Here is a 24,837-nt window from a genome sequence, read left to right on the forward strand (position 1 = left end):
ATAAATGCCTACACTCATTGTCTCCATTTCCTTTCTTCCCATATACAACTCAACTCACTGCATTCTAGTATTTGCCTCTGCTCAACCACTGAAATGTTCTTGCTGAGGTCAACAGTAATCTAAATGTTAAATTTAACACATGTATTTCAATTCTTAGTTTTTCACTTCACGTAAGCATTTCATACTGTCAATCATTTCCTCTTTCTCCAATTTATTATTATATTCAATTTTCTTGAATTTCTTGTTATATTTCATTACAATACTCTCCTAATTTTTTCTCCTGTTTCTGGAGTGTCCATCTGTTTAAACAGTATGGATTCTTTTTCCTCTTCCAATTCCTTTGAGGTTGGTGTTCTTGGAATTCTGACCTCAGTTCCTTTTTCTTCTCTTTGTGGACTTTTACCCACTTTTATAACTGCTAATTGCAAATTCCACCTCTAACCTAAGAGTTCTTTCATCTTTCTCTGCACCTCAGGATGGACTAGTATATTCAGCTACTTACTGGGCGTGTCTCTGGTGTTCCACAGACATTTAAACCTCGATTTTTCCCAAACTGACTATCTCTTCTTTCTTCAAATCTGCTCCTCTTCCTGTGTTGACTAATTGGGTGAATGGCACCACTACCCAATCTGTTACTGAAGCAGAAGATAGGAGTTACTGTTAACTTCATCCTTTATTCTTACCACTCTCATCCTACAAATGAGGAAATTCTTACCTCTTTCTAGCTTTGATTGTATCTCTTCCTCCAACTCTCTTCTGCTAGTTCCTTAGTCGCAGCCTTGTCTTTCGCCTGCCTCATTACAGTGGCCCCCTAACTGGTCTAAGCTCACCTTATTGTGGCCCTAGTCTCCATCCATCAAGTCTCCTTGCTGCTGTCAGCTTAGTCTTAGTAAAACATAAACTATATCATCTGACACACAAGCCTAGGATCATATTGAAGGCTCCCCTTAGATTCAAGATTAAATTTAAACTCTTTCCTTCTTCACGATCTAGTTCCCGCCTTTATTTTCATCTTTGTCCCTCATCACTTTGATCCTTTCCATCAATTACCCTCTTAATTTTGGCTTCTGTTTCAGAGTACTTTGAGCTCCTTGAATGCATCGTGGTCTCCCTTGCCTTGTTATTCTTGCATATATTGTTTCTTCTACTTGAAATTCCCACTACTTCTCTTGCCTTTGCTAAATTGATTCATCTGTTAAATTTCAGTTTCCACACTGAAGCCTTCCTTGATCCATAGTATACTTGTTTTATTTGTAGCATTTTCTGTGTGGCATTGCAATTGTCCTCTTTTATCTTTAGCTCTCTGTCTCAGTGCCTTTCACGATTCATAACGTATTGGTTGAATCAGTTGCACCATGATTGGCCCTGTCCCCAAAGTCTGCACATTCTGTCCTGGGGCTTTTGGACATACCTTCACACAGTTTCTCTGCTGGAGGTTGTCAATGCATTGGCTAGTGGTGAACAGTATGCAATACCTTGATCCTGAAGTCATCAAGGGTTTTGAGACAAAACTAGGATATGTTTTGCTTTTGACTAGTGAGTGAAAGGAAACAAGAGAATTTGGAGTCACTTCCCACTATTTTAGAGCATCCTTTTAATATCATCTATGTTGAGCATACAAATTGGCTGTGTTTTTATCTTTGTGGTCAGCCTTTACTGTTCACCTCACCATGATATATGTCAGAATGATGCTGTTTGATTCTTTCAAATACCTCCTGCCTCTTTGAGTCAAGAGATATTTTCAGTAAAACTCCTAACTATATCTCTGTGTTATAGATTTATCAGGGTGTGCTGATTATCAGTTGTCTTGTTTTTAAATCATTTTATAATTTATTTTTATGAATCATAGTCTATCTGGTTATCTATCATCTCTCTAATCTTCTTCCACACTTTATCCCTACTCATCTTGATTTCTTTATTTAGAAAATATGTGTAGAAAATATAGTGAGAAGAAATTGTAGCAGTTGTTCTGAGTGAGGGAATGTCAGATGACATTTTCCCTCCAATTTTTTATGCTTTTCATATTTTAATAGTGAACATTTTTTTTGCCTTTATGATTAAACACCTTTGTAAAAGAAGAAAAGCAGTGAACAAAAGAGAACATATGTTCATGGAAAACAGTACAATGTTATATTCAGATTTTCTCCTGGAATAATGACCCAGGTTTCTTTTTAAGAGAGTGCCACTAATTTGCTTAGCCAACAGAAGTTTATTAACTGCCTACATTAACCAGGGGAAAAAGTACTATGGTTTAGAAGACAGAAAAACCCAACTCAGCTTTAGAAGGAAGGGGAAGGGGACAAGGAAGAGTGAGTGATATTGGAGCTTTGTTTCAAAAGATAAGCAAGAGTTGACTGATGACGAAGTAAAGGGAGGTGTCCCAGGCGTAGGGAACAGCACTGTATGAAATCTTACAAACATGGAAAAACAAGAGGGGCTCAGAACTGCTGGGGATTACTAAGTATCTGAGATGGAGACGAATAGAAAGATTATGTGCCATGTGATTTTGTTGATCCATAAATTTTAGTAGGACTTGATGAAAGGAAATAAAAATGTATATATATATATATTTTTTGCTTAGTGAGCTCTTCAAGTATTATGCAATATCTAATTTTATTAAAATTAATATCAATTGCATTTTTTTCAGCCTCTACTTTCCAAGCAGTGGCATTTTTTCACTTCTTTCAACTTACTATGGTTTATCTCTATCATACCCATTGGACAAATCTTATCATATTTTTGTATGTCATAAGTGGTTTTATCTCCATCTATGGTTTTAAAACACAATTCTTGCATTTTATTTTCCATGTTCTCAGGCATCATTTGGGAATATAATGCAGCCATTAGCAGAGACTTTCCCCAGAATCCTAAATAATCTGAAGTAATACTAAACTGCACATCTTTACTCATAATTTATGTTGCACAGTTATTTTTTGGGAAAAACTGACTCCGATGTGGAAAAAAGCAGTTTGGGTGGGGTTGTGTTGACTCATGATGCTCCACGTTGAACGCAGCGTGTGCCAGGCACATCACCTTATGATTGCAGCTCATTTCAACCAGAAGGTCTCTAATTTAAATAAATTCTGGTTTTGTTAATCACCAAAGCTATAATTATGTCATCATATGCTGTGTACTTTTGAGTCAATGATTCTGAAGCAGATTGTTCTTTGATATTTCCATCATTTTTTCAAGAGCTTGCATAGGGAATTTAGGTAGTTAAGTGTTGAGCACTCTGAGCAGACTTTAGATGTCTCCTGATGGGAGCGTGTTCATGGTTTATCTGAACGAGATTGACTGTTGATCTAGTGAACACCCAATCTAATGAATAAATGAGGGCCCTTTGCTGGAAGTTGGGAGGCTGTAAATGTTTCCTTTTCATGAGCCCAGCTTTGATCATTCCTCAACTATCCAAATGTCCTTAATTGTGTCATTTTGGTGCTTAAAATTGTTAGAGTGCGTATGATTCTCAGAGTGTATTTTGCTTCTGATAGCATATTCTGCTTTTTAGTGGTCCTTTATAGTGAGTGACTGCTGAGCCCCTTTGTGGCTCAGTGTGACAACTCTTGTCCCAAATTGCCTTCTGGACCGCCAGGGCCAGTGTGCAGAAGCTTTAGTGGTTCTCAAGTCTGGCTATGTGTTAGCATCACCAGGAGGTTTAAAGAAATGCTGATGCCTGCACCCCACACCAACTTAATTAAGTCAGAATCTGTTGGGAAGGGGCCCAGGCAATGGTGTTTCTTAAAAGCTCCCCAGGGTAATCTGCTGTGTAACCAAGATTGAGGATGAAGAGAGCATGGATCAGGTCCGAAGGATGGGCAGGCAGGCTCACCTTTGGGCAATGGTGAAGGGAGCTGAGGAGTCTGGGAAGCAGGTCTTGGGGAAGGAGGAAATGAAAGTCCAGATGGACTCTTTACGGAAGCGGCAGTCTGGGCAGAGAGGAGGAGTCAACAGAATGGGAACTAGAGGCTTGGAGAGGGCAAACTTAGAGCCCAGGGCAGGAGGTGGGGCCTGGAATGGCGGCTGTGTCATTACCTGGTGTCCTTGAAGGTGTGTGCCCAGAGCAGGTAAAGCCATATTGTGAAGAGACAAAGACAGGAAAAAAGGAATGATTCAGTTGAACAGACAACAAATACTTCAAATTAGTAGAAATTATAATTTTCCCGTTATTATCTTCTGTTCTCAATTTTTAGTGCTGCTGATTTGCATGTGGATGGTTAGACAAACTAAAGCCACCGAAAACTTTATTGAAGCAATGTTAAGTTAAAGGTGCTGTCCAGCTGGTTTTCCTTGCGTGGTGCACTCAAACTTTGCCTATAAAATCAGATAGGGTTCAGCAGGCTCAGACACCAATGCCTATGCAGAGGCGTCTCTTAGGCCTGTTCTTCTGCCCAGTTTAAGCACTCCTGGTACAGCTCCAGCTCCAGGCACTGGATGAAAAGCTAACCATGTACGTAACCAGAGGACCTGTTTTTCAGCTCAGGAGTTGCTACCAGCTTCCCTTGTGCCTACCTATTGACATTGTCTGATTTTGTACCCTGGTGCCCACATTGCTGTTAAATCACCTCCCTGGATTTGGTGATTTGATCTTTTCACTTGGCTGAGCAGTTCTAAATAGGCCTTGGTTATCTGCTAATTGTTGGATTTGGGACCCATTTCAGACTCTGATTGCTCAGGCCCTCCTGGTCTCTGATTGTTGGGACATGTACGTGGCAACCATTGTTGAGGGGTCCAGCGGTGTCCCCATCCCCTTCTCTTGCCCTGTAAGCCACCAGTTCACAAGTACTGAGTGACTTCAATTAAAGGGTTTATGAAGATGTCTAAAAGTATCCTATAAAAGTATATTCTTGAGTAGGAGTCAGCCTAAAATCTGTAATAGTTATATGATTTTCTATCAATGAATTAAGCATAAACATATACAATACTCAGTTTGGTTTGTTATCAACTTCCAGTTCTTCCTCACCCATCTAAGAAGGTTGTGCTTCTCCAGAAGGTGGAATTTCTCTCCCCTTCTTTTCAATTTTAACAAATATTAGCTGAACATCGCAGCCTCGGGTACTGGGTTAGAGACTTGAATGATGCCCTGAAACCAGCAGGATTCCAGTAATGGTTTCTGGTCTTCAGAGTTCTGGCTGCCGGTGAGTCCATATGTTATTAAGCATTCTACAGTCTTTCTCACAGGCCAATGACTGTGTTCTAGCTGCAATATAGACAAAAGATTGTCTGTTCAAGGGATATTCTATTTTTAAGGAAAAAAGTAGATCATTTGATAAAAATACCTAATCTGACCATGACTCCTGCATTCTAGGGGAATTAAGAGTGAATACCTTTGGGGACTGACCCCGTGGCCTGGTGGTTAAGTTCGCGTGCTCTGCTTCGGTGGCCCAGAGTTTTGCCGGTTGGGATCCTGGGCGTGGACATGGCACTGCTCATCAGGCCATGCTGAGGTGGCATCACACATGCCACAACTAGAAGGACCACAACTAAAAATATACAACTATGTACTGGGGGGATTTGGGGAGGAGAAGAAGAAAAGAAGATTGGCAACAGATGTTAGTTCAGTACCTTTGGCTTTGAAAGGAATGCTTTTTAGGTTGGACACGAATATAATTTACCTATTAACATTCAGCTGTTAACAGAAGAGCAGGAAGCTGATGTTTGACAGCAAAAATAATTCTAGTCTAAGAAAGAACTTCAGAAAGGAGCCAGAAGAAAAAGAAAGCTTATGGAGTCTTGTGTTGAAAGAACAAAACAAAACAAAACTCATTACAACTTAAGCTACAGGTATGGATTCATAGAAATTGAATTAAAATTTCAGAAATACTGGGGCCGGCCTGGTGGGGCAGCAGTTAAGTGCGCACATTCCACTTTGGTGGCCTGGGTTTCACTGGTTCGGATCCCAGGTGCAGACATGGCACCGCTCGGCAAGCTACGCTGTGGCAGGCGTCCCACACAGAGAGTAGAGGAAGATGGGCACGGCCGTGAGCTCAGGGCCAGTCTTCCTCTGCAGAAGAGGAGGATTGGCAGCAGATGTTAGCTCAGGGCTAATCTTCCTGGAAAAAAAAAAAAAGCAAAAAAAAAATTTCAGAAATACTGTGAAATCCCACCGGTTCAATGATAAAATGTTAAGGTAGAGCTAAATCAGTATTGACTTCTCAATTAGCACATTGATGGGAAGCACCATCTCTATTTGATGAGGTGTTATTTTGTGTGCGCGCATGTTGGGGGAAGTAGAGGCAATATTAAAGGAGTTCTGTGTTAAATTCTAAAATTAGAATCTTAGGGATTGTTGATGGGAGTTGTATTTTTGGATGTAAAAACAAGTATATCTTTAAATGTAAATTGGAAGTATGGCTTCTGTGATGGTTTGTTTTATGTGTCAACCTGGCTAGGCTGTAGCACCCAGCTCTTTAATCAAACGCTAGGTGTTGCTGTGAAGGTCCTTTGTAGATGTGGTTAGCATCTACCATCCGTTGGCTTGAAGTAAAGGGGCTTGCTCTGGATCTTTTGGGTGGACCTCATCCAACCAGTTGAAAGGCCTTAAGGGCAAAAGCAGGTTTCCCAGAGAAAGAAGAAATTCTTCCTGAAGACTGCAGTATCAGCTCCTGCCCAAGAAATTCCGGCCTGCGGGCCTGCCCGACAGATTTCGGACGTGCCAGCCCCCACAATCGCATAAGCCACTTCCTCGGAAGAAATCTTTTTGTTTATGTGTATATGTATGTGTATGTGTATGAGTGCATGTGTGTTTTTATCTATCTGTCTGCCTATCGGTCTATTTATCAGTCTAATCTCTACTGGCTTTGTTTCTCTGGAGAACCTGACTGATGCAGCTTCCTAAATGGAAAACATTTTAAAGATATGAAGTAGATAATATCCCAGTAGATGTTGGAATGTTCCCATTTCAGTGAGTGTTTTAAAAAGCAGAGCTTATGAAGGCTGTGCAGCGCCTTTCCTCACGCAGCCACTGCTTCCCGGGCCTGCCTTCCTGTCTCACTGCGCACTCCGGCAGCAGCCCTGAGCTGCCCATGCTGCTCCCTCTAACACGCCTGCTGCTTTCAGCCCTCTCACCATCCTACCTCTGTTTCCTTCTGCTTCAAATGCATTTTCCCTCCTCTGTCCCTCCTCTGTAAAGCCTGCTCTTCTCCCTGTGCCCTCTCCTCCACACCAGATGGATTGGGTGTCTCTCGTCTCTGCCTCTCCTCGCATGAATAGCGTCTTCCGCATAGGGCTCTGTTGATTTGTTTGTGTGTCTTTTGTCATTTGCTAAGCAGTGATGACCATGTCTTGTTCATCTTTGTATTCCCAGCACCTAACACAGTTCCTTCCCGGCATATAGGAGGTATTCAATCAATATTGCTGAATGAATGAATAAATAACTGACCCTCTCCATCAAGTTAAGTTACAGGTGGCTGCAAGGCATCTTGAGTGGCTGTTCTCTCAGACCTGGGTATGCTCCTAGGAATCTCTGGGCACACAGACCTTTAATTCCTACCCAAGGCCAGTGCTTTCAGTGTTTGTGGGGAATGATATATATGCCAAGCAGATTTAAGCTGATTGTGCAGAAATCTCTGGCATTGTGTGTTGGTGGCAAGAATGCTTCACAAACTCAGAGTACAGCTTGGAGCTGATTTATGTTAACCTTTCTAATTAATGACTTGAGACTCTACCTGCATTCATTAGCAGGGAGTTTAGTCTCCTTTTTAATGGTTCGCCTACCCAATCGACCTTAAATTTGATGCTGCAGCCAGTCCAATTTGGGGTCACAGGAGTCTTTTTCCAATACCAGCCATAGAGAAAGCTGTGCCATCTGATTATTCTTCTACTTTACACGTGTCTTGCTGCACATGGCGTTGCTGTTGAAGCTTGCACTTGCGTAGTTACATGGACTCCTGTCCACTTGGCATCAGTACCCTCCCCAGCCCAGACCCTACATAGGCCACAAGGGTATCCCTCAGAATGACTGGGTTCAGAAGAGCTCCCATCAGTCACACCAGGTGCTGAAAACCGCCCTCCCATGCATGCCCCTGAGTCAGCAGCTTGGCCACCCACTTTCCTCATGGTTTTTGTTTGGAAAGGCCTCATCATTCTTCCCTGGGCCTTAGTCACGTCCTCTGTACTTTCCCTCTGGAGGAGTAGTTGGACCCATTTCCTCCCCAGTGACCAGCTCTGCATGTCAGGGGGTTTGGAGAGGTTTGCTAGAGTCTCAGAAGTTTATTACATCCTTTCCTATTCTCCTTCCCCCTAACCAGGGAGCTACTGGGAAATTACCCAAGTGATTCTTCATGGAACCAAGAGAACAAGTGCTTCGAGGTGACTTTCTGCTTCACCCCTTGAAATAAATGAAGCAGATATAAATTTTTATGGGTCTTTTCAAATAGCACTTGATTTAATCTCTACCTTATCAGGCATTATGTATGTCAAAATGGTAGCCCTTGCCTTTGATGAAGCTGTATCATCATTTTTCCATTAAGAGATACTAAGAAGCATGGTTAGTTAACAAGCAGAAAGATGTTTAAAATGCAGTGCCTTATGGAAGAAATTCAAACAATCTAAATTCCAAATGTGAATTGTTCACAGGCTTTAAAACAGGGGCTAAATTACATTGTGGGTACTCAGTGCCCTTCACTACATCATTAATTTTCAGCTTCCTCTTTTATTATTCTGTTACCCTGTCCTTGCTCTAGCTAGGATATTTTGCTAATTGCGCTGTTCCAACATACACAGGCTTGATCACACTTCAGGAATCTTCTGCTGTTCCTCCAGGTCCCTTTGTGACACTCTGCAATCCAACGTAAACATAGTTTTCTCCCAAAAGCTATGTTGATCTTCTGCTATCCCAGTGTTTCTCCTATAAAATGACGGTAATAGCTACCATATCTTAAGCTTCTTCTATAATAATAGGTATTTATTTTTATAATTTTTTAAAATGCACAAATAACATACCATACAAAAGTACATAAAACACATATAAACAGCTTAAATGCTGCAAAGTGAATTATTATAAAATATTTTTAAGTGAACACCTATGTTACCCGCTTTATCACTATTCATGTAAAACTAAGAAACATTGCCAGCATCCCAGAAGCCCTCTGACTCTCCCTCCTAATAATAAACCTCACTCTCCCTCCCTCGACTATCTCACTTTTATGCTCTTCACTTTCTTGCTTTTCTTTATAGTTTTATCACTTATAATACTTTCCTAATCCTTGTAGTTTTCCTGTTTCTGAGCTTTATATACTTGTAATCATACAATATGTTCTCTTTTTTTGTCTGGCTTATTTTCTTTAACAGTTTCTGGGATCCATCCAGGCTGTGTATAGTGGTAGTTTGTTCATTTTCCTTGTTGAATAGTCTCCATTGTATGAGTCTGCTGTAATATATTTATCCGTTCTTCTGTTGATGGACATTCGGGCTGTTTCCAGTTTCAGGCTATTATAAATAATGATGCTATAAACATTCCTGCACATTTCTCTCAGTGCTCCTGTGCACATCTGGGCCTAGAATTTTCTTGTGGCAAAGTTTCTAGTTATAAATTCAATTTTGTGAATAGCTATAGATCTATTTTTTTATTCCTATGTACATTTTGGTAATTTGAAAATGTTTTTCTAGAAATTTGTTGATGTCATCTAAATTTCTTCAAAAGCATTCTTGTCTGTTTAATCTCTGTGGGATCTGTAGCAATGCCCCTTTTTCATTCCTGACATTGGTTGTTTGTGCCTTCTGTCTTTATATTTTAATCATTCTTGCTAGAGAGTGATCAATTTTGTGTCTTTTTGCAAGACCAACTTTGTTCATTCTCTCTGTTGTAGGTTTCCATCTTTTTTCTTACTACTTGTTTAACTAAATTCTATTTTTAAAAATTTTTCTTATTTCTGGGGCCAGCCTGGTGGCACAGCAGTTAAGTTCGCACATTCCACTTTGGCAGCCTGGGGTTTGCCAGTTCAGATCCCAGGTGCAGACCTACACACAGCTTGTCAAGCCATGCTGTAGCAGGCATCACACATATAAAGTGGAGGAAGATGGGCACAAATGTTAGCTCAGGGCCAGTCTTCCTCAGAAAAAAGAGGAGGATTGGTAGCAGATGTTAGCTCAGGGCTAAGCTTCATCAAAAAAAAAATTATTATTTCTATCTTTTTTGGGCTTATTTTGCTATTCTCTAATTTCTTGAGAAGGATTCTTAGCTCATTAATTTTTAGCATTCTTTTCTAATGTGTTAAAAGTTTAATCATGGTTTTAAGTGTATTTCACAATGTTTTCATTATTATCCAGTTCAAAATATTTTCTCTGTCCCACTGAGATTTCTGTTTTGACTCACAATTTCTGTTGTTTGGACATGTATCTCCTGGTTTCCAAAGATGTAGAGATTGTCAAGATATCTCTTCATTATTGATTTACAGTTTAGTTACATTGTGGTCAAAGAATATCCTCTGTATGAGTCAATCCTTTAAAAATTTTTGAGAGTTGCTTTACGGCCTTTGTTTTGGTCAGTATTTCTAAATGTTCTCTGTTGTGTATTCTGTAGTTGTGGGGTGAGTTATTCTATGTATATCCATTAAAGTTTGTTAATCCTCTTATTCAAATCCTTTATGTCCTTCCTAATTTTTTGTCTGCTTGTTTCATTGGTTAGTGAGAAAAATATATTGATATCTCACATTTTCTGTGTGAATTTGTCTGTTTTTTTCTTACCATTTTGTCAATTTGTTTATTTATTTATTTTTGGAGGAAGATTAGCCCTGAGCTAACATCTGCTGCCAATCCTCCTCTCTTTGCTGAGGAAGACTGGCCCTGAGCTAACATCCATGACCATCTTCCTCTACTTTCTATGTGGGATGCCTACCACAGCATGGCTTGCCAAGTGCTGCCATGTCCACACCCGGGATCTGAACCAGCGAACCCTGGGCCGCCAAAGCGGAACGTGCGAACTTAACCGCTGCGCCACTGGGCCGGCCCCCATTGCCAATTTATTTTAATTTCTATATTTTGAGAGCGCATTATATTTTCCTGATGAGTAGAAACTTGTGTCATTAGCAAAGTTTCCTCTTAATCTATAATATGTTTTGCCTTTAACAATTGATATTATGGCTACACCAAATTTCTTTTTCTTATTGTTTGCATTTTATCTTTTTGTTAGCCTTTTTCTACTAATTTATATTCAACTTTTATGTAACCTTAGTTTTAGATGTACTTTTTATAAACAGCATATAATTGAATTTTGACTTTGCATGTCTGAAAAATATCTTTATTCTATCCTTATGCTTTTTCTCTGATTTCTACATTGTCTGTTTCCTCTGAGTGCCTCATTTTCTTTGGTTTTGAGCTTTTTTGTTGTTGTTGTTAGAGGTTTTCCTCAAATATATAGTGATATCTTAAGTCTATTCATTTTTAAGAGTAGGCAATAAAAAGATGCCTGAAAAGTCTCTGTGCATAGACAGGCTTGTGACCAGTAAGACTTGGGTGGAGGGGCGTTGTGCTTGATGGGCGTTTGGTTATTTCTCTGGGGGACCCTCAATTGTAATAACCCTTTTGGGGAGGGCAGGGCTGATCATTTTTCTTTGAAATGAAACTTCTATCTTCAACCCAGACAAATAGCATTGGGGGTAATGGAACTCAGTTTAATATAAAAAATCTTCTATTTTCACAGCTTTTATTTTCACTAAAGTATCTAACTCTCGGCTTGACTTTCTCCAGATAGCAGACGTCCCTCTAGCTGGGTAGGGTGATACTCATTTCCTGGTCTTATTGGCTGGAGGAGGGTACCTGGTGGTCTAATTGCTCATCATGTGGGATTTCCAGCTCCTGTTTTCGGTTCCATCCTTCCTCTCTCTCACCTTCAGAAATACTGAGCCTCCCATCCCAGGTATTGTTGCGGTTCGGAGGCAGAATCTAGCTCCCTCCTTAAAACACACCCCAGAAGGATTTAATACTGCAGAGAAAGCTGAAACCATACTCATCACCCTTCCTCAATCTGCTTTCCAAAAATTTTATTAAAATTTCTCATTGTCTTTCATCTCTTCTCCTCTGCAGGTTTATTCTTTTATTCCTATACTGTCGTTTCAGTAGATTTTGGGAGGGGAAACATCTTTTCTCACTCCACTAAGTTTACTTGTAATCCTGCCTCTATAGTGCTGTTGTACATGGCACCAAAGAGCCTGGAAAATAACCTCTGAGACGTTATTGAAGCAAGGATCTCTGGTTCAAGGACAACGGGCAAGTGTTGAAATGGAAGGAATTATGACTAAATCTCGACGTATTTTATTCCTGGCCCCATGGATTCACACCTGAATCCAAAGGTAGAAGGCTGTTATTTAAGAGCAAGTAAAAGTTAAAGTTAGGCATTTCTCCATAATCTCTGCGGGTATTTGAGGCTGTAAGCCTTCAGCAGCACTGTTGCTATTGGCATGCTCTGGCACAAGCACAGTGTGGTAATGTGGGTGTATAGGTGACTGATCTCAGAATTGGTGAAGGTCACAGAGGTTACAATAATAGAGTTTGTGATGATGTCGTCTTTGCCCTTGGCACAGAGAGCAGTGCCCTTGGGCCTCGGCACACACACTGACAACGTGAGTAGCTGTAGCAGGGACTTGGTGGACATCAGGAGAAGAGAGGGTATCTTTGGAACCATCTTTGACATCAGTGCCAACTGGACTTCATTACAGCGCATGAGAGAAGAAGAAAATAGCATTGTGGTAGCTAGAAGTTCTAGTTATAACAGCACACAATAAAACACTCTGAAAGCTCATTGAATGAAGTTGATGGGGAAATGCTCACAAGGTGGGCGGAAATGTGGCTTTATTTCCTTTTTTTCTTGCTGTAGACTCCTGTGGTGTAGCTTGTGAAGCATGCATTGCAAAAACAGAGCATGAAATTCTTTATTGTTAAATCAAATGAAGCTATATAATTAGTAACATTGCAGAGCAAATTTATGGAGCAATAAGAAGGATCTCACTTCTAATTTGAAGGGTATTTGATAATAGTTAGGCATTGTTAGGCTAAAGCGATGCCCCAGGGGTTTGGCTCTGTACATGCAAGGTCCAAGTCCAGAGATGGCTGAGGGTGAAAGGTGTGTGCTATTTAGCGTCCCAGTAGCATTTAACACCTGGAAAGTGTTTGAGTCCTATATCAGCTACCCCAAGTTACTCATATCATTGGCAAACTCAATTCTAGGGCTTCCCTCCCAAGCTTCTGTGAAACTCTCTGGCTCTTGAGTCTACCCTAAGTGATGTCTGCTTAATCTGATCTTTTTGTTACCTTCTGACGTTTTGGAGCAGGCCTATAAAAGTCTTTGATCTGTCAGAAATGCAGCCTCCTCTCTCTCTAAGTTACACTTTATCTACGTTTGTTTTGTCTTTTATCAACACTTTGTATTTCAAAACCAGGCTCCCTTTAGACTAGCAAGCTAAGAGATATAACCTCTTTATCTTGCTTTTTATCTATTAAATGCATAGATATTCCCCCACTATTGTCACTCATTTGACACACTCTCATCGTGTGCCCTACATCTGAGAAATGGAGACACATTGTAATAGATTGGCTTTAACTAGAATATGTAAGCATATTTTTTAGCTGAGGAGGGAAATGCTATTCCAAACTTTAGCACACTTACAAAATTGGTATATGTAAATAGTACATTAAGATGTAAGCAAAAGTCTCCCCATTGTCCTGAGCAGTGTCATACAGAGTGGGTACAATACATTTATCCTGGTTCTTACTAGGAGTAATCTGAAAACCACCCTCAGTCTATCAGCCAAACTAGTGACTCGTTTCTTGTAGCCAGTTTAATAGCATTCCTTTCTAAAAAGAATTAAAGGATTGTTAAAACTGTACAGATGAACCACATTTTTAGGCTCTAAAATTTTTCCTTGGTGAATGATTACAACTCTTGTCATTGCAACTAACAGAAGCTCAGTCAAATTAGCTTAAGAGCAAAGATGGGGGGCAGTAATTATTAGAAATTACCAGTAATTAACCCATGGAATCCAAAATGCAGGAATGCAGGTCTCCAAAGGCATTGGAATTAGACTCCCACACCACCAATCTTTCTTTCCTATCTTTCTTCTCTCCTTGGCGTGAGTCAGCCTGCCTTGATCCTCTCTCTGTCTCTGTCTCTGTCTCTCTGCCCCCTCTCAATCTCTCTCTCTCTCTCTCTCTCACCTTCTCTCTTGCTGCAGACTTGGTTCCCCAGTTCACAGGGAATTGAATGTGATCACCAATAATCACTGGGTTGTTTTTCATCCAACCTCCTGGAAAGAGATTTCCTTCTTTCTCTCTTTGAGTCTTGGTTCTAAATTACCAGAAAAGGAAAAAATAGGCTCGCAGCAGGGTTGGTTATTATTGTATGCCTGTGTCCATAAGCTTACTCCATAAGCTTCACCCTCACAATGGGGAAGGGTGATATAGGAGGGAGGAAATGACTAGACAAGAGATGCTGAGTGATAATCCAGTAAGTGACAACTAACTCAGGGTGCTATTTCCTTTCCCTTGGAAACTTAAGAGTTTACAAGTGTCAGGCCCATGCTCTAGCATATAGTGAGACATCAGTAATTATTTGTTTAATGAGTAAATGAATATTACATAAAATAGATGCTTATCTAATATAAATTCACATGCTGCAAGAAAGGTTCGTGGATCCAAAAATAAACCCCTTCCTCCTTCTCATCTCTGGAGTCCAAAATTTCTCCATCAAGACTAGGGAATAAATGATTGGGAAATAGCGTTGGGTAGCCATGGGGAAGGGAATAAGAGGTGATTGAATTTGTATCCAAAACGTGGAGAAGGATGAGGAGAAGAAGGAGGAGAAGGGGAAGGAGGGGGAAGAGGAAAGAAGGAATAATTATCACATTATCACGAAGCAATTATGCTTTGAATTGGAAAGTTTTGTAGAAAGTCTCATTTTTCATGTTTATTTTATTACACACAGTGAAAAGAATTATAGTTTCTGTCAAAAGTTAATTATTGTATTTATGTCCCAGTGTTTTCATGTCATTATTTCTCATCTATTTTGACCTTTTAATAGCCGTAAACACTTACCTTCACTGACACACACCCATTAAAATCGAACTTGCTTTTTGTCCTCCTTTGAGCCGCAGCACAATCTTAGCAGATCTATAAGTTATTTTATGCCTTTCTAATTAGTTTGGAAGACAGCATCATTATGCAGGATAAATTAATTAATGTCATTCTGGCTCAGCTGGCAATTCACTTTGACAATTCAGATATATTTTATCCAGATAGTTATAAACACATTGAATGTTATTTAACACTAAAATGTGGTTAAATTAGATATGAAATTAATTTTAGGTAATTTGTGGCTCTGGATTCCCTTGGGGATTTATTGAGGTTCTCTTAGCAACAAGCTCAGGATTTTAAAATTTTGCCCTTTCTGTTATTTTCCAAAGACTTTAGTAAAGATACATGAAGTGTCTTGGTTGTGTTTATTAAATTTGTTAGAAGTAGAAGACAGGCCCATTTTGAGCATTCAGGTAGATTTTGTATACTTGAAGTGTTTGAAGTTGAGGAAAAAGAAAATTCTATTAAGAAAGAAATTTGGGGTATAACCACAAAAATTCTGTAGCTTTAAAATTAGTTTTGAAGCTATATTGTTTTGTAACCTTGTAAACTTCTAAATTTTTACTTTAGAGGACAAGCAACAAATGTAGTTTGGCAGTATCCATTTGAAGGGCAGTGAAATAAATTTTCTTTCTTTTTTCACATGGGTAAAAAAATGTATTTTACTATATAGCTCTTGTATTGTTTGTGCCAGTAAATTGGTGCACAAAGTTATGTATTGATACGTAGTCTCATGTAAAAGGATTCTTTTAAAACATTAAGATTCAGTAAATACCTTGCAGAGACTTTACAATATTTTAGTTTTTTAAATTAGTAATCAACTAACTTATATTCAAATTAAATAAATTTACAGCACGTGATTGCAGAAAGTCAAGGATGTGTTCTTCGTTTGGGTTCGATTATATTCTGGCCTCTAGCTTTTTATTCCAGAGAGGTAATAAAAATGATACAATGATATGCTATTCTGACTTTGTTAGAACATCATAATTACATGGTCAAAACTTGTCTTTGATGTTTTCTTTTATCTTATATTGCAAATCTGTGTTTTTATCTTTTATCCTTTTATCCTCTTCCTAGTTTGGCCCCAGGGTCAGATCATCTAAGTAATCTTCTTACATTAGTCAATTGACTACTTAATTCATTTAAATATTTATTGCATTCTTAAGTCATAGTATACACTGGGCAGAGAATTTCACCTGCCTAGTCAAAGGAAATATGTTCTTTACCCTTGGTGAACTAAGTCTGGCGGGAGAGGGAGGCAATGTGAGAAAAATCATTAAAATACTTTGGGAAATTTATTTAACATAGAACTATATGCAAAGTGTTACAGTAATGCCAGGGAAGGGACTACTTTTAGGGGTAATGGCAGGAGATTTCTCAGTGGACAGGTTGAGTTAATAATCTCAGGCCAGAAAGAAGGGGATGGCATTCCAGACAAAGAGAGCATTGCATATAAGGATGCTAAGATGCATCATAGAGTGGTGGAATGTTTGGTGAGATTGATTTCATGATGGGGAGGAGAGGCTGAAAAACGGAGACTGTAAGCTGAAAGGAGATGAGTCTAAAAAAGGAGATGGCTTGCAGAGAGTGGACGGTCTTCTTATCTGTGTTTTATTCTGTGACAATGGGAACCACTATATTATTTTAGAAAATGGGAGCCAGTAGGCCAAAGGTTTACCATTTTTTCATGCCTATTATGAAATAGTCATGCCAGAAGCTTACATATTTTATTTCATGTAATTCTCATGAAACTCTTGTGAAGTGAAGATATTTTTATCCCCAGTCTACAGACAAGGGAATGGATGATTACCAAATTATTTGTCCCAGGTCATAGAGTTGGGAGGTGGTTTGCAAAGCCAGTACTTTCTGGTTCCAGGACTCCTGCTCCTCTACTATATCATATTACTTCCCCAAAAGTCACTATAGTGGCAATAAAGAGTCTATAATAAGAGGAAGTCTGTCCCAGGGAAATAAGAGGCTGTTGGTTTAATTCAGATTAGAGATGATTATGAACAGAATTAAGACATAGGTAGCAGTGATGACAGAAGAACAGCATAGATTTGAGAGCTTTTCAGAATAACCTTAGTGATTAATCAAATGTTGAGAGTAAAGGAGACAGAGAAACTGATATTATACTAAGGTTTCTGCATCCAATACAAATGCATTTCACTGTGAATAGGCTAAAGCCAGGCAAGGAATGAAAGGAAGAGTTGTTTGTGGTGGATGTGTTCACCGTCAGGGTGGGTTTGTTCAATGAAAAGTCCATCTACAGTCTTCTTATATATGTCTCCCTTATAAGAATTAGAGGGGATGAATGGCTAAAGTTGGGAAATTTGAGTTGGTATTTTATCTGTCAGCACTGTTGAATCCAGATGCAATTTGAATCATTCTGGGCTACTTCTAATGATTGTCTGCAGTATTTTTGACATTCCAAAGGACCTTGCTCCATAGCTTCATACCTAGGTCTTGCATGGAAGAAATGTATTGAGCTCCATCAAAGTCTTTTAATAGTCAAGGACTAGGAGTTTTGAGCAAAAATACTAAAATGTGGTTATTTGGATAACAGTGGACTAAGTGACTGGATTAAAGGCTGTTAGTCATTTCATTATAAACATAAAAAGATTGAGAAAATGTTAATATGATAAATCTAGGTTTAATTTTTGGTGTTTCACAGTGACAAATTTTCACCTCGATGTTGTAAGAATACTTAAGAGTTTTTGCTTTAGTTTCACTGTGTTTAATGCAGCTCTGTACTCATGTAAGTCAACTCCTTATCCATGATTTACTTGTATATGAAACCCCCAATCTTGTTTATGTTGCCCAGACATGCCTTCGAGAGGCAGCTGTGACATTATGAATCCAGCTGGCCACAGATGGATCTTCAGTGAAGCATGGATCCATATTGGTTCGATGATCTATGTTTACTGCCTCCTGTTAAACTTTCAGAGACTCAACTCCTAAATCACCTGGCATTGACTGCATCCACTTATATATAAGTAATAGACTGAAATGAACGGGAATTTTCGTTGCTGCTCATGAAGACTCTCACCTGTAAGACCAATTTATTATAGTTTTATTGACTATTTAGCCCATGTTAGAATCTGTTTGGTTTAGGGCCATTTAGCACATAGGTTTCACTAGGTATGATAGTCTTGGTAGCTTATGTTTTCAGGCTGTTATGATAATTATGAAACTTTCCAAAATCCTGTTTATTGAAGTTTCCACACATTTGTTATGGATTTGACACCAAAGCTTGAAATCTCCAGAAAAAATAAAAACCGAAGTTATGGCCTGAAAAGAAATTCATTTAAAGTCTTTGAAGAAAATATCAATGATCAATATTTACCTCGAAGGCTGGTAGAACTGCAGGACTTTCTAGATCTATGCATAGTGGAAATAACCAGCTAAAGCGCAAAACAAAACAAACAAATTATGTATGAATAGTTAAAATAATTAGCTAAAACTCTAAACAAAAATAAAACTTTAATAGTGCCTCCTAGCAAATAAAATTTAATTCTGAATCACTCACTCCCCAAAACTGTTCAGTATAAAGCTTCACAGCTTTACTTTTTTAGAGTCCAATGTGAGATTGCAGCTGGCTAAAATTGCTGATAAAAATGTATGCACATTCCTTCCTTCGCAACCGGAGCAGGAAATATTGTTAAATGTTAATGGACATGCAAATCAATGAGCTAGTAGTTGAAAAGTTTTATAACAGATCTGCCTATTTGTCATTCTTCTTTATATTTGTCCAAAGCAACAACAACTACTAACTTTTACATATCACTCTTCACTTTTAAATATATTAATTATTTTGTAAATTATCTTTGCTATCTCATGTGCATTGTTATCATAGCATCCAGTACTTACCATGTGCCTATAGCCACAGAGGAGGGACATTTCTTTATTTTGTGCAGATATATCATTCTAGATGTGTGCAGGACAGCTATCTTGCAGCCAAAGAGATACTAATGTAGTTGGAGTAATAAAGTGAACACAGAAAACGATTTAAAAACATATTTAATGTCTTCCTCTGTGGAAAAGTTCTTCATGATTCAATCTCATTTTATTCCTGTTTCTTGGGTTTAACATACATAGGTCTACCCATGCCATACAGAAATAAATAAAAATAATTTGGGTTACTTCATTCATTCATACATCAAGCAAATGTTTGTTCATCACTTACTCTATACAGGCTGTGCTCTGGGTGCTGGGGAATTGACAGTGAAAAGAATAGCCAAAATATCTCCCTGTCCTCTGGAACCTATTATCTAGTTTTAAATATTGTATTCTCTCTTCATTTTCAGTGATATGGTCCTGTTTCTTGACATCCTAGTAATTTTTGAATGAGTGATGAATGTTATGTATAAAAATGTGTAGAGTATTTAGATAATATTTTATTCTTCTGGAGAAGGTTCACTCTTTCCTCTGTTAGGTGGAAAAAGTAGGAGCTGATCACCTTCATCCAGTCTTAGAATGGACTGGGTAAAGACTGATTTACAGTCTCATCAAGGACTCATCCATCTCTGGTTTTGTCCAGCCCTCCATAGCTCAGTGTATTCTCTTGGGCCATTCCCTCTGGCAGGTCATGAACTATAATAGTCTCCTCAGTATGATAAAGTTGCCAACCTCTGTTATGCTTTTCAGAGACTTTCTGCTTAGCCTCTTAGCCTCTTCCCTGAACAAGTTTGTAATGTGGCAAATGTCTTGAAAGGAAAACCAGCTGTGTATCATGCTCTCTTCTGGAGACCTCCTTTCTCACAAGGGTCTTGGCTCCTTAAGTTTCTAATGTTGTCTCTCCAACCCACTGAGACAGCCATCTGCCCAGGCAAAGCCCAGATTGTTACCCTCTTGCCTTGCATGTCGAATCAGCAGATGTCCCTTGAGAAAAATATAGCTAACCCTTCCACAGTTCTCTCCAATCTGGCATCTTGGTTTTTCTAGTCCTCATTGCTTCATCAGCTCTCAGATACCTTTAAACAGATCTTGGGGGTAATTTTTATATTTTATTTAGATTTGTTTTAGTTATTCTTGGCTGGATCATTGATCTATTGCAAGCTTATCCATCTGATCCCTATGTTTAGGCGCTGAAATAAAAAACTGATGCCTTCTCTTGCATACCTCTATGCAACCACAAGAAATGTACCTTGAAATTCCCACCCCCCCAACCCAATGTATTCTAGAACTAATTGGCAAAGTGGACAGGTAGGGATGTGGCATTGAGCACATTCTTCAAAATAGGTGTCATTGAAAGAGCTGGACAACTACCAGAGCTAATACTCTATAGTACACTGAGTTCACTGCCCAAGAACTGTTGAACAATAGTGGAGACATGCCAAGCTGTCCGAGTTACCTTGGGGGCTTCCAGTAGAGTCTGCTTAGATTGGTCAACTCAATGAGGGTCCAAGATTTGGTGGTAGTTCTGGGGAGCTGCAGCTTCTGGGTGCTACTCTTGACTTCTTGTTATGAATTACCCTCAGAGGAAATAAGTCTTGATCTTCATTGCCTACTAAAACACTGGGGAACAGAGTGGATATTCCTTGTGTTTTTTATATCTCCACTCACACTTGTACGAAGAAGGTATGGTATGGTGCTTATGTGCCTAGATTCTGGAGTCAATCAAATTTAGCTTCAAATCTTGTTCATTTACTAGATGCTTGACCTTGAGAATGTTGCAAAAATTCTCTAAAGCCTCAGTTCAACCTCCGGAAAACAGAAATAATAATACATTTTGTTGTACTGATATGAAAGTTGATGGAGACACTGTATTTAAAGGGCTAATAACAATCTCTGGTGCATTGTAAGCATGCAATTTATGGTAGCTACAAATTTTGGGGCTGTTATGGAAACCTGTGGAATTAGAGACCCAGAATTTTGAGGTATGACCTTAAGATATTTACATAGACTCTCAAAGGTAGGTAAATGAAGTGTGTGGAACAAGAGTTGTTTTAAGAGTTTATAACTTTGCTTTTGTTTTTAAATAAAGCTAAATATCTGTTTATTTTATGGATAAGAAAACTGTCTGGAATAACTCCAGAAAAAAAAAAACTGAATTGGAGATGTTTTACTTCTCGTGACTTCAAAAAGTGCTTCTTCATAGTTTAAGTAGATAAATAACAAACATACTGTTCTCTACTATATGTTATTTTAAAGTTAATCTAAGAAGAATCAAGTTTAATTAATACTATAAACTGTACAAGTATTATCATGTTTAAGAAAAGGAACAAAATCTAAAGTAAAAAGAAAGATCTCAGTGAAAAAACAGAATTAAAAAGACGAGAGAGAGAAAGAGAAATTTGATTTCTAACTACCATTCATTACTTATGTGGCATTGATTGGTCAAGTTAAGTGATCTCCTTGTGTCCCAGCTTTCTCAGAGAAGTTGGGAAATGGGAAAATAATGCTTAGGATTTTTTTGAATATCAGATGAGAAAATGGAAATGAAAATTCTTAAACAATAAGCGTGGCCTTGTTACTTGTGTTTAGTGAAATTAAATCTTCTGGTTATTGTGTTTAAATAATAATTTAAACCACATATGTTTGAATCAAATGTTCCATTGCTTCATCTCGTGGAAATTTTCTCAAATCAACATTATTCTGAACATTATTCAAGTATGATATTATATCTAAGGCTAGTCCCTTTCAATAGTTCTGACTTGACAGAACTAAGGGAAAGTGAGCTCTTCTCTTCCCTTTCAAGTTACTCTAATTCAGGAATTGTTTTTGCTCTCCTCATACTTGAGTGAGCATGAAATGATGCCTTTGCTGAGTATTTCTGTTTGATTTTCCAAAAGCTGTTGTCAGTCTTACAGCTCAAAAATGAAATGCACATCGTAATTGGTATAGCCACAATCAGTCTTCAAATCTCATTGGAACTGACCCAGACACCCTCAGAGCTCTTCCTAGCCTTTCAGATTTGTAAGCATATGAGATGAGACAAAAGCAAGAAAGCTTGTTGAAAGGGGGAGAAGTCCCTTTGCGGGTTGCTGAATCAGAAAGCTTTGACTATATGGCTCTCTGAGTCTGGGCAATGTCTTGTGTCTTTGTTTCCACAGAGCATATATCATTACAGACTATATGGGCATCCGAAATGAAAGTTTCATGAAATTAGCTGCGGTAGGGACCTGGATGGGGGACTTTGTCACAGCTTGGATGGTAAGAAATTTTAACTTCACCCATTTCAAACATCAGATGGAAGACTTATTCATAATGTTGGATAGACACCGCTTTTGATGGTTTAGCACAAAATAGTACCTCTCTTTCGAGTGGAACAAATTCATGAGCATAGATAAATCCAGAGATTATATACAGTATCTGTTTACCTCAGGAAAAAATGCATTTATAATATTAATGATGACTGTCCACTGGGATATATTCATTTATAAAATACATATATATCTATATATGTGTATGTACATATACATATGTATATATTTGTGGATGTATGGACATACAAACATATACACATTCATAAAATTAATGGAATGTTTTCTTCATGTGTAGTCTTCAGGTAAGGAATGTTGTCTGGCGTGTCTCAGAAGACCATCTGAAACATTCTTTAAAGGCTTTTAATATAGTCTTCTACATTTGAACCTATTAACTTAATGGTAACTAAGAAAGTTGTCTGTTTTAATCTCTTTGTTCATTATTAGTCTTTTTTATTATAAGCCTGCAATAAGTATACAAACCATATTTCATGCTGAGCTCATCTCTCAAGACAGTAACTTCTGGTTTTTGCCATTGGGTTAATTAAATGCAGTATGTAGCTAAAAGGCTCTAGGTCCTATAGGTTTATAGGAGAATCTCAGAGTGCAGAGTATAACTCTCATACAAATGGAACCTTCTAACCTTCGCTGACACCTTTCAGAAGTGCAGTTAATCCTCATTAGCTTTATTCATCCATTCGCTTGAAAAGGAGGAGACCTACCAAAGGAAAGATGATGCTCGACCTAAACAAGGCTTGGCAGGGACTGGCCCCTACACGTGTGCCCTGGAGACCACAGGTATATTGCCACAACAGTTACTGCCATTTCTACTGATAGCTTGGCTTCTTACCTAGAACAGGTGTCTTCAAGGAGCATGAAGCAATAATATCTTAACTGCTACTACTGTGATTATCCTGCGAGGGTGTCAAGTAGCCATAAAAGAGTTTGTATAGCCTGTTTTGGAGCCTCCTCCCACCTCTGTTCAATTTTAGAATGTTAATAGCACAAATTATCAGAGGCATCCCATTCCATTAATTTTAAAATTTGAAAATTAAATTTGAAAAGTGATTTATTTTATTTATAATCACTGGAAATAGCCATTAGAATAAGCCAGACATTGAGTCCAGGCTGCCCCATGTCAAAAGTTTCTATTTCCATTGGGAAATCTATTTAGAAGGAACTATATGAAATTTAAACACGTAATTTCCCTGAAATTTGAGGTGATACCTTTTGAAAAATTTCTACATTAATTATGGATTGTGATTTTTCACTCCATTTTATGGTGAATCTGCTTAATAAAATGGAAAAGAAGTGGATTAAGTTCAGAAATTTGGATTCTCCAATCTTGCCCCTATGGTTTGACTTTCCACAAATAATAGACAATCCTGTGAGCCTCAGTTTGCGCATTTCTTAAAAGAGATTAATAGTTCCTACCGGTGTTGCAGGTTTTCTGTTAAAGATTTAATGTGTGGCCCCATAACAGGACATAAAATGCTGCAGTGTGTGCTAGACACAAGTGCTTTATTGTTGTTGTTCATGTTTTTGGACCCTCATCCTCTTGGCTAGACCCAGTCCTTTGAAGTGATGGAAGGGCAGGTCAGACTTCCTAGAATCCCTAACCCTTTTATGGAGCCCCAGGAGCATGAGCATCCCACCTTATCTGAAGCTGGGGTCCAGAGCGTCTGGAGTTTCCTTGCAATTGCCAATGCTAGAATAGACTAAGAGTATATGGTACCTTGCTTCTTGACTTCTATCAAACACTGACCTTGATAAAAGTCAGGGGAGAAGCGACAGACCAACAAGACCTAGGAGCTTACTCTGGAGTTTGCAGGCTTAAGTCAGCCATTTGATACATAAATCATTTTCTTTCCCATGATGACATCATTATTTGTGATCCTCTTCCATCCAACTCCTTCCCAGACTTTCCCTCAAGATAGTATTTCCTGGGCCATATATAGCTCTGCCCCTATTTACTGGTTTCATAGTTTCTCCTAAATTTACTACTGTAATGCCTTCTATTTTTACTAGCTAACCTGGTAACTTTTTGCCTTTTCCTATACCATAGATTAATTCTCCAGTCAATACTGCCAGCACCACAGAAATACAACTGGATTGAGAGTCAAGAAAACTATGTTACAGGTTTAACCTAGCAACATCTTAAGTCACTTAACCTTCTGGGGCCTCTGTTCTTTTCCTGTCTGTATACTGGGGGAGAAACTAAAGTCCCTTTCCCTTGTGTTATATGAAATATTGACCTTTCCCCATCAGACACTGGGCTAGAAATGGCAAAAGAAACACAGTACTCTCCTGATTTGAAAGTACAGTCACACACGGTGGATTCCTAGAGCACATCATTTCTATTCCCATTTCTATTCACTGACTAGGCGGTAAGTTTCCATATAAATATTTATATGTCTACATATGTGTGCATTGATAACATTTTAAAAAGTAATCGTTTTCCTCATGAGAGGAGCCTAAGGTAGCTTTGACCTTCATTTGTCTGTAGAATTCTCATCAGGAAGTGAATATCAATGATAAAGGTGACTATCATGGAAAAGCAAGTGACTAT

The 24,837-nt window shown here is 38.6% G+C and overlaps 1 protein-coding gene across 12 annotated transcripts in view; it reads left to right on the top strand.

The window, feature by feature from the left end:
* Nucleotides 1-24,837, top strand: part of TMEM117 (transmembrane protein 117) — a 430,180-nt gene that overhangs the window by 206,689 nt on the left and 198,654 nt on the right. For 9 of the 12 annotated variants that reach the window (XM_070621090.1, XM_070621100.1, XM_070621089.1 and 6 more), the window contains one exon: nucleotides 22,119-22,218. The exons of the other annotated variants lie outside the window; for them this stretch is intronic. In XM_070621090.1, the coding sequence (XP_070477191.1) occupies nucleotides 22,119-22,218 (100 nt within the window). The remainder of the gene's footprint in view (nucleotides 1-22,118; nucleotides 22,219-24,837) is intronic. 12 annotated transcript variants of the gene reach the window in all.

Source organism: Equus przewalskii, chromosome 5 (genome assembly GCF_037783145.1).
Source record: "Equus przewalskii isolate Varuska chromosome 5, EquPr2, whole genome shotgun sequence".
NCBI classification, from domain to species: domain Eukaryota; kingdom Metazoa; phylum Chordata; class Mammalia; order Perissodactyla; family Equidae; genus Equus; species Equus przewalskii.